Source organism: Arachis ipaensis, chromosome B10 (assembly GCF_000816755.2).
Source record: "Arachis ipaensis cultivar K30076 chromosome B10, Araip1.1, whole genome shotgun sequence".
Taxonomy (NCBI): domain Eukaryota; kingdom Viridiplantae; phylum Streptophyta; class Magnoliopsida; order Fabales; family Fabaceae; genus Arachis; species Arachis ipaensis.
Window position 1 is genome coordinate 5,499,677 of NC_029794.2, and position 10,680 is coordinate 5,510,356.

The window sequence follows — 10,680 nt, forward strand, 5'->3', positions numbered from 1 at the left end:
ATCCTGCTGTATTGGTAGAAACGTATGAGAAGGGGGAAAGTGTATCGCATTATGTTGATGATCTTCCAGGACATGAAAGGATTAAGTCTGCTCTTGCTCACATTGGGACTCATGCACTCTTGAAGATGCTTCTGGTAAAAAATATCTCTTTTTATTTGGAAACTTTTGTCCTGTTGCATTGTGTTGATTGGTGATAGCATCAGAATCAATGCTTTTATTTTGAGCCTTCTTGATATATATATTTTTCATCATAAAAGGGAAAATCATTATTACTCATGGATCATGACTTGAAATAACATAACTAGGGAACAAGAATATTAAGTTATTGGCTCATGTTTAAAAATATCTAGCTTAATGCTAGATATTTCGACATGTATGGAGCACAGGAGCAATTGTTAGGAAATTAAGATGCTAATGTATACATTCAAGTTAGGTCTGGGTTTGATTTGTCCGATTTAATTGGTTAAGCAACTATAAACCTGGTGAAATAAATTGTTATTTCTCTGTTTTTTCTTTTTGGTTCATGAAGGTGTATGATAAATCGTAATCTTGGAAATTGTGGCCATTTGGATAGGTTTCTTTGTTAGATGTGGGGTGTGCAGTGATATGAGGAGCTTTTCTTACATAATTAGTCAGTGTTGGTTGTTTAAATTATTTATTTATTTTCCTTTTAGGAGAGCATCCTGATGGTTGTGCTCAACTGTCTCATCTCATCTTTCTATAATCATTTTCCTTGTTCAAATTAGTAGTCTGTTGACTTCTGTCAGTAATCATTTTATGGTCCAATTTTAATGTGAACTTGAAGCATGGGTCCTACAATAGTTTTAGCATCGAACATCCTTAAGTTTTAGCTTCCAAGACATTGGGATGTCTCCTTTCAGGTGGACAACTTCATTCATGCAGACATGCATCCTGGAAATATCCTTGTCCGAGTGTCTCAGAGCAATTCTCGGAAACGGCTCTTCAAATCAAAGCCTCATGTAATTTTCCTTGATGTAGGCATGACTGCTGAATTGTCTGGCAGTGATCGGGTTAATTTAGTGGAATTTTTCAAAGCTGTTGCGCTCCGAGATGGCCGAACTGCTGCACTATGTGCACTCAGTTTATCAAAACAACAGAACTGCCCAAATCCAAATGCTTTTATTGAGGTATTTTCGTTTTCAAAATAATATTTTTTTCCCACTTGCATTAGTTATTGAATCAACCATATGCTAGTTAGACATCAAGTATAAATTTGATATCTAGTGTTAAAATCTATATGCACTACAATATGTTATATAGGGACAAATATCCAGGCTTTCTGGTTGATTGAACCCAAATCATCAAATATGGAACAATATTCCATTTTGGCCATTTTTGCAGTTACCCATAGACACTGGTTTTTATTTTAGCGGCTTATACACATTTCGTTTTAATGTAATTTTGAACCTTCTTATTCATTGTCTGCTCGTGAACAGGAAGTAGAAGAGGCATTTACATTTTGGGGCACTCCAGAAGGTGATCTGGTTCATCCTGCCGAGTGCATGGAGCAATTACTTGAGAAAGTTCGGCGACATAGAGTTAATATTGATGGCAATGTATGTACGGTCATGGTGACGACTTTGGTTCTTGAGGTAACTACTTTTCTTCTTTTTACCCAATTGACATTTATGGAAATGCTTCAGCTTGAAGATGCATTTAGATTTTGAGCATTTCTCTACCCCATACTGTGAAGGATAAGCCTTCCTATTCCCTTGTCCATTGCCACATTTCTATTTGCCAATGTGATTCACCTGAAATTAGTAACATTGAATTTGCAGGGTTGGCAGCGAAAGCTTGATCCTGGATACAACGTGATGCAGACGCTGCAGACGTTGCTACTTAGAGCTGATTGGGCAAAGTCTCTTTCTTACACAATTGACGGACTCATGGCTCCTTGAATAGGTTGTGTTTGTTGAGGTTCATTTCTTAGGAAACAATTTTGACAAAGATAAAAACATCACCTGTCCTAGGGTGGTGTCTTACTCGCATCTGCCCAATTTTTTTGTTCTTTCTTTTTCTTGTTACCTTGTAGGGGGGAACAAGATTATCCCCTGTATTCATCTTTTGTTAATTTCCCATAGTTTTACTGTGAGGATCACAGCTTGTAAGAAAGTGAGAAAGTGAAAGTAAACAGATAATAAAACGGTGAAATATTCATCTCTCCTCCGTTACACTTTGTTGCACGGTTGCACCATGGCAAGATGCAGGAACGTGCTTGGGATCGTATAGTTTACTAACCGAATTTAATGAAATTTAACGTTGTATTTTGAACCATTCTGTTCTTGTTACCTTTTCTAACATTGTCTCCTTCCTTATCGTTTATATTGAATTTTTTAACCAAATTAAACATCAATATAACAAAAGAAATTAATCATTTAATCTTTCTATATACTAAGTAAATTAATTCTTTCAGTAAATAAACTAAATATATATTAATCGTTTTGTAAACAAATTACACATAAATACAATAAAGTAGATTAAGTACATAACTCGCGTAGTGCACAGGACATATATTAGGGGTCTAATAATATAACTAGAAGTCATTTAGTTAGTATTCGTTGTTTGTGTGATTAAATAAAGTTTTAAATTTTTGGGGTTGTATAACATTAACAAAATGTAACAATATTTATTTAAATACACAAATATAATAACTTTCACATTTAAGTGATGGATTTTTTTACGAAGAACTTTTTCAAGTTAAAAATAACAACGATTAGTAATAATACAAAAATACCAACAAATTTTATAATGAATCAACATTTGGTCTGCGCGTAGCGCAGGTTTTACACTAGTGTACTGTAAAACTGCAGTATCTCAGTTATATAATACATTCAGTTCGAAGCCAAGAGGATTAATATTCGGTATTAACTTTTTAAAAACTCTAGATAAGCATTAATTTTCCTCCGAAATGGACTAATTAAAGTCATTTCCTTTCTGTTACTACAAGACTGGGGAATTTTGATAAAAGTAAAACAACCAATTCCATTTCAGTGCATCTACATAGTTGTCACCAACAGCTAGAACTTGAGATTGAGATGCAAAAACTGCTGCCATGATTATTACCACCTGGCAACAAAAAACAAATCTAAACAGCAATAAGCATAATTTTATTCCGTGCATCGTTTAAGATAAGCCCTGCTATTGCATGGGTAAGAAATATAAGCAGCCCTTGAATTCTTTTAATTTTATTTCAGATTCATGAGAAGCATGAATGTCAGAAAATAAGCCGAAAGTAATGAATTAAACTCCTAACTAGATCTACACAAGATGACAATTAATCTGTACAAGATGTTGTTGAACTGGTGATTGAGAAGGGAGTGATCAAGCTTTGCTTGTAAAGTCACGTATTTCTTTAATTGCTGTATTCATGCTATAGAGAGCCATCTTCTTCACCTATATGATGAAGACAAAGCAGAAACAAAAGCTAGGTCAATTTGGTGCATACATCTAACAGAAGAAAGCAGTTAATGGTAAATAATGATATCATGATGAAATGTACCTCAAGTTTGTCTACTTTTGCTATATGGTCTTTTGGAAGCAGACGAACCTCATCGATCAATTGGATGCTTTCAGAAACATTCTCAGGGGAAACAAACTCCAATACCACATGAACAGAACACTGCAAGAATCATATAATGTTGTCATACATTCATACTCTTTAATTAGCTAGAGGATAAGAAAATGTTGTATTCAAATGCAAAAAATACCTTGGGATTCCGAATTTGGTATGGACATCCAGTAGGAATGATAACAGCTTCTCCAACATGTTGCTCAAATGTCCATGGTTCAATTTCTTGAAAATAGTCACAGGTGAGTCCATTTAGTAATCTAGGATTGCAATCTAAAGATGAAACAGACAAAGCTATACTTACCAAATTCCTCCTTAAGTCTCATTTTGTGAAAATTGTTGAGATAGAAGCTCTGATCAAGAATTGGATGAACCATCTGCATAAGAGAGACCAAACAAATCATCACCAACTGAAACAAGATCATGATTAGAAGGGGATGGTCTTCTTAGGAACTTACCTCCTCTTGGTATTCATGGCTATAAGAAAATTCATCATGATGCCTTTTGAGGTATTCCAAGAGCTTTGGTACATCTTCTCTCCGAAAGACATCCCACTGAGCACCCGAATCCTCAGTAAACTTGCTTTTATCACCGTTCGGATTTTCAAAGGTTCTTCTAGTATTATCATGGTCTGGAGACATTTCAGTGCTTTTAACTGTCTTGTGGATAGGTGAAGAACTTTCCGCTTTTCCAGCATCAGAAACTAAATCACATTCTCCACTCCCAGAGATATCGGTGTCTAAACTGTGGTTAGTTTTCGTTCTGGCTTCAGTGGGGATAGAAGATATTCTATTGACTCTCCTGAAAAAGTCCATCCCTTCTCTTACCACACCTTGATGTCCATTTTGTTCTGTGTCTTCAGCATGCTCAGCAGTAATTTTGGAAGACTCCCTTCGACATAGAGCTTTGTGCTTTTTCAATAATCTGCGTATTTTAGTAAGGTGTTCTGCAGACAGAGGGACATCTGTGGTATGTGCCATAATGTTAACCTGTGAAAATTTATATATCAGACAACAGGTGAATGGAATTGATAAATATTATCTGCAGGAAATTCTTTTACTGAGAACCATCAAGCAAAGCTATTTGACATAATGCATTTGCACGTGAGTTCAAAAGTTCGAGAGAGAACATATCAATTGTATTTCAAGGTGTGGGCGACGGACATACATCCATACAAATAATTTTCACTCCGGCCAAAAATAAAAAAAATAAAAATTTTACTTCTTCTCCCTTGTGCAAACATTCATGTCATACCATATGTTATGTTGGAGACAACACCTACTGTATGCATGGTGCATTGAGTTGGAAAACAAGCTTGTTTGTATTAGATTTGAGCAATTGATGAAAACAAATACAAATTTCTCAAGGATTTAAAGTATGTACTTCAATTTCACAGAACAATGCATATTTGTTAACCAATTCCTAATAAACAGAACATCTGTTAACTAAGGGTTTGGCCATATTTTGGTCACAGCATCTCCATGCAACAATTTAGTGGAGTATTCAGTTGACTTCAATGAAGAGCTCCAAGGCTATTAAACTCCACAAAACTTTTGTGAAAAACTTTGAGCAACAATATAGAAAGTAGCATGATTTGTATTTCGAATGTTCAATATTTTTCACACACAGATCTGCAAGAGACATACATGCAAGGAGCAAAAGAACACACTGTTTCACCAAGTAGGAAGCATTCCAGGAGGATGCTTATTACTCCAGAGGAAGGAATACCCTCGGAGTTAACAGAACATGAGATGTGCATAAAAGATGAACATCACAATTTGGTAAAAAAAAAAAAAGAAGTATATTTTGAAATATATTAACATTAGCAATCACTTTTCCATGCTAGAATAGAGATTCAATAAACAAAAATGCTTACAAATGTATTACTATTGAGAAATCAAATTCAAAGTAACAAGGGAACAAACCAAATCATATGAGTCGTAACATAGTTTGGTCACAGAATCAGTTTCTTCATCAGCGCAGCCGTATGAGATATAGATATATGGTCCCATGTCATGTTTTGTAGTCCCCTGTGGCAAATTTACAGCCATGTTGAGGAAACCAGACATGGGATTCATGTATTCTTGAATTGGTATGGCATCAATTATTGCAGCAAAATGAGCTGGAAACTCTTCTTTGAATAGCTGGGAAGACAACCAGCCTTTTATTTTCAACATCTCATGCCAAGCATTCCTCTGGGGCTGACTTTTGAGGGACCCAGTAAAATACTGCCTAATGTTGATTTCCACCTGCCCAGAGTAAGGACTGAAATTAATATATTTTTTGGTGAGATAAAATAGAATATTACACTTTTAACAATGGTCTTCTGGCTCAAGAGAGCTTCATCACTACGAAGAATATGGATCGTGGATTTAAACATACAATGGGCATATGCACTAAGCATTCTTTAGCCTACGGCTTTTTTTGTTTCTGCAACAAACAGTGATAGTATCAAGTTGAAGAAACCGTAAGATACACAATTAATTTATACTGACCTCACACCAATCCAAACAAGCTTCAAGTAAGTCCTTATTATTCTCATATCTTGTAATGCTCCTGTCAAGATAAGCACAGAACAAGACGAGTGGATCCCAACTGAGGTTTGAAGTACTCTTGAGTGCATCTTGCACTATTACAGGATGGCCCTTCCCCCAGTGTTTCTGAAAGTGTTCAAAATGATCACTAGTAATGTCCAAAATCGTAGGATAAAACAAACAATTATCATTAGAATCTTCTCTTTGAGCTGCCTTTTGCAGCTGCTGATCTCTGTCAATACACAGTAAGCAGGATGAACTTTTATCCAAAATTTCTGGAAATTCATAGCTACAAACTATTTCATCTGCCATTACTTCCATTTCTTTAATCCAGCTTAAGGGAAAAAGACATCTCAAATCAAGATGGCTATCGCCACAACCACCTAACTCTGTAGATGGACATGACACGCCACAGGTACCATCAAACCCCGACGATTCAGGCAACGTTGAAGAGCCAGTTGAGTTTTCGTGTAAAATGGCCTCATCATCCAAAAGTTGGTTTTCACCAGCAGTACAACTGTGTATTTCGTCAGCTAGCTTGGACAAATGAGAGCCAACTTCTTCAGAGATTCTTCCTTGTCTTAATTCCTGACAACAACTTAAGCAAAGGCTATAGGAACAACTAAGGCAGCTTCTATGAAGATCCAGGATGGGTGTTTTGCAGTGATTGCTGAGACAAGTATTGCATACATATTTTCATTCATCAGCAAGTAATATTAGAAAATCATTTAAATTTTCTCAATAGCATAAGCAGAGACGAGCTTACCAGTAATTCTTCTCATTGCGGCCGAATTCAACCTGCTTGACGAGAATATCAGTGATTGTTTTCCCTGCAACACAAAAGCATGTGCTGTAATGCAAAAAATTCAATCCAGAAATTATTAATTTCAGAATAATAACAGTTACTACCTTTCATTTTCGCTTCTGTTTCCAGCTCAATATGCTGATCTTCACTTATTTGTTTCAGTACAGGAAGCAGCATACAGATTGAATAATGAAAATGCAATATTCTATCAACTCTGCTTCTACCAGCTAAATATTCCTGACAAATGGCAAAATAGGGAAAATTGAAGTGTTGGGATGTGCTACTACATAAAAACTGTTCAAACAGAAGAGAGCATCACTATTTGATATCAGACCTTACTTTCTCTGTCTTTACGTTGAATAGCCAAGCAATCTTTACAAGTGCAAGTTCCTCTACACACTGGACAAGCCATCTTAACTTCATTTTGGGTGTCAAAATACCTGAAGTTATTTCAACAAATAAAATGTCTCACATTTTGATGATCATTACAAAAGGAGCAAGTAGCAGAGGTCATATTGGCAAATATCTTCGTACAAATCATTACTGATCATCTTTTCATCTAAGAGTTGGAGAATTGCATTTTAAATAATCTCAATTATGCATTTAGCTGATCAAACAATGTTTCCTAAAATTTAAAGTTTCAGCATTGTCCAAATTATACTACAGCCTACAGTATAGATACTGAAGGTTTCCCTGTGCACATCAGCACAACAACAAAGCAAAAAATTCAACATGAAGTGAAGTTTTCATAAACAAGTATATCCATAGAACATAATGACCAAAGTTTGAGTAAATAAAATTGAATCATGTCCCAACCTTTCTTTAATGCAATTCATGCAGAAAAACTCTTTCTGGCAGCGAGAACACTTTATCAGATTCCAGGAATCACTTCTCTGGCACCAATGGCACTTCTTCCTCTTACCCTTCTTCAAGTTCACTCCATAAGGCACAACCTTGAAAAACAAAAACAGAAAACATCAGAAACATCAACATCACAAAAAACAAAAACAAAAAAGAGCCCTTCAAAAAACAGACCTGCAACTTGCCAACAGGGTCTCTCTCAACATTCTTGGACCTGAAGTAACGGGGTGTAAGAGCTCTGCCATGATCAAAGATTCCAACTTTGACATCAAAATGGGAACCCACATTGGTGTAATCATGTGGGGTTGAAGCAGCAGGAGCAATCTCCATAACACCATTGGGCAATTCCCTCCTGAGCTCACCCTCATCATAGTAATGGTGCAGCTCCAAATCCTCCTCCACATTCCCATTCTCACTCTGATCCTTCTTCTTCCCTTTGCTCTTCTCAACCTCTCTCTGCAGAACCATCCTTAGCAGTTCCAAATGCGCATCACGCTTCTCCTTCTTCTTCTTCTTCTTACTCTTCTTCTTAATCGGACCACCCTCTGAACCCCCGGATAATTTCCTCTTCTTCCTCCTGAGCATCATCAACTTTGAAATCCTCGCGCTAATTTCGGTGCTCTTCAAAACGGGGTCGTTTTGGGAAGTGGTGCTGTTTTGCCCCTCCGTCTTGGTGCTCGTTGTTCTCTGAAGCTTCAGTGACTCCGGAACCTTCTGCTTGTACTGGCGGTGGCGCCCTTGAAGGTAGTGGAGCTCGCAGAGTTTGAGGTTGTCCATCACGCGCCGCCGGCACCGCCATTGCCGACCGTCGGTGCGGCTGCACCGCAGGTTGTCTGGCAGAGCTTCTTCCACCTTATTCCGTTTTTTTCCCATGAAAAAAAAAACGATTTTTCTTCCTGGGAAAATTGGGGTTTTTCTCGGGAAAGTTTTGCAGAGAGCGCGGAGAACAGGGGAATTTTTTTCTTTTTTTTTTTAGATTTTTCTTTGGGGGTTTCAGTTGAGACCGAAGGAGAGTTTTATTTATTGGGGACAGAAAGAAAGAAAAAACAGTGAGAGATTTATTGAAGGAGTGGCATATTCCCGTAATTAATGAGGAATAGGGAGTCCTGTTTAGTCTCATAATCTTCAACACAGGAACGGTTGTGATCATTGATTTCATCAAAGCTTTCCAAAATCATTGATGTCTTTTTTGTTTTGGTCATTCTTCTTATTCAGTTCACGCAATTCTGTGAAAAACTGCATGCTTTGGATTTTAGAGACTTTTTTTTTTCTTCAATCGATTTATATTTCTTTCCTTTACTGATTCTTTTTGTTTCTGAATTGGAATGAGGAGTTATGTAACAGAAAAATAATCTAAGGTGGTTGTTGATGATGTTGAAATTTAGTAGTTCTATATATATTTTTCAGCTTTTGATTTTTGTAATTTGCAATGCAGGGGACCAATGTGGTTCTGATTTGATGTAAATGTGAGTCTATGTTTTTGTTCTTTTATTTCTCAAATCACAGTCAATGATTTTGATAAACTAATTCTGTGCAATCTCTGGTATGTAAGTAGGAAACTGATGCATTAATACCTAAATATACTTTTCATTTTTCATTCTTCATTAATACAAGTTTAAATTATATATAGCATTATATAGTTTGTGAAAATATACTTGTTCAAAATAGAAAAACTCAAGTTTTCTAGAGATAAATTGGTCAGTTGTGTTTGATTTTCCTAATATTTTTTTCAGTTTTTGATTTTGATGACAGGAAAAATATTTCCCTGCTTATTTTTCGGTGTTCAGTTGTGTAATTAGAGCACTAAATGTGCTTGTTTATTATAGGCCAAAAGAATACTAAGTAATTAAGTGGAATATTTGATGAAACCCATATTGTCGTGTCTATAATTAAATGCTGAAGAGCACTGTGACCATGCATTTGATTCTATGAGAAGGGAATCTGTCATCATGACACAGTGAGTTTGTCTTTATTTTGTTCATGACTATTTTTTATAAGATCCAAATTCTATAGTGTTATAAGTTATAACAAGTAAACTAACTAGCTAGCTATAGTAGTACAGTGAAGAAGTATGATTGGATTAAAATCTCTAATTGTTTTAATTCATTATTAAAAGTTTAATAATTTAAGTATAGCTTGAAGCTAAAGAGTTTCTAAAATTTTTATTTCTTTTCTTTGTGAAAACGGCTTTCAAGCCTTCTGCATTTTATCATTTTGCCACTGCAATGAATTCAAAGATGGCATCACTTATTTTGTTCATATTTTTCTAGTTTGGTACATATAACTATCTAAGTACAAGTACTAGTATATAGGCCTACCAAAGCCAAGTGGTTCAGATCAGTTGGCATGGTTGTACTTTCATTTTGATGTTGAAAAAGATAATCTACTTACCTAAATGTACCTGTCAAAATGACATCACTAAGTGAAAAGTGTGAGAAATTTTAAGTTAGACTACTAGTAATGAAGAACCTATGAAAGTATGTCACAAGTTGAAATGCATGCACAGAGAAGGAGGAAAAATATATTAGGACAAGAATAATAATTAAACCAAAAGAGTAAACTTGATTTTTAACGATATTTATTTATTGAGATAACAATTATTTTGACTTTTGAGTTTTTTCGTTAATTGATTTTAGACTTTTTAAATAATTTAATTAGTTTCCAAATAATCTAATTAGTATTTTATAATACCGAATCTATTAAGTTAATCTAATTTACTGTTAAGTAATAAGTATTCTTGTCGTGTGATTGCTTGTGTGGATGTAAAATCAATGAGATCATTTGGCATTAAAACATCATCAGCGCACATCTGTTATATATGTACTATACATGCCATTCATATATATCACACTTTAAATTCTTATATATATATATCCGTTGCAAGTTTTACC

At 35.4% G+C, this 10,680-nt stretch overlaps 2 protein-coding genes across 2 annotated transcripts in view; one reads left to right on the forward strand and one right to left on the reverse strand.

The window, feature by feature from the left end:
* LOC107623264 (probable serine/threonine-protein kinase abkC) overlaps nucleotides 1–2,295 on the forward strand; it is a gene marked incomplete in the record, with an annotated part of 4,672 nt that extends 2,377 nt beyond the window's left edge. Inside the window, 4 exon segments of the mRNA XM_016325458.2 lie at nucleotides 1–134; nucleotides 882–1,148; nucleotides 1,458–1,613; nucleotides 1,800–2,295. Coding sequence (XP_016180944.1) covers nucleotides 1–134; nucleotides 882–1,148; nucleotides 1,458–1,613; nucleotides 1,800–1,919 — 677 coding nt within the window.
* On the reverse strand, nucleotides 3,108–8,805 carry LOC107623244 (lysine-specific demethylase JMJ25). Its single transcript, XM_016325431.2, has 12 exons — nucleotides 7,964–8,805; nucleotides 7,745–7,881; nucleotides 7,263–7,368; nucleotides 7,033–7,165; nucleotides 6,890–6,953; nucleotides 6,085–6,793; nucleotides 5,515–5,838; nucleotides 4,048–4,578; nucleotides 3,894–3,966; nucleotides 3,729–3,814; nucleotides 3,521–3,640; nucleotides 3,108–3,414 (listed from the first exon to the last, which is right to left on the reverse strand). Exons 1-12 carry the CDS (start codon nucleotides 8,660–8,662, stop codon nucleotides 3,343–3,345), a joined length of 3,054 nt encoding a protein of 1,017 aa, XP_016180917.1. The 5' UTR covers nucleotides 8,663–8,805; the 3' UTR covers nucleotides 3,108–3,342.

Excerpts from the sequence above, each read along its gene's own strand:
- LOC107623244 (XM_016325431.2), bottom strand. The coding sequence starts at position 8,662 with ATGGGAAAAAAACGGAATAAGGTGGAAGAAGCTCTGCCAGACAACCTG. Across the intron at positions 5,839-6,084 it reads CTTGTTTGGATTGGTGTGAG|GTGGAAATCAACATTAGGCA; the intron begins GTCAGTATAAAT and ends TACTCTGGGCAG. Across the intron at positions 3,815-3,893 it reads GAGACTTAAGGAGGAATTTG|AAATTGAACCATGGACATTT; the intron begins GTAAGTATAGCT and ends ACTATTTTCAAG.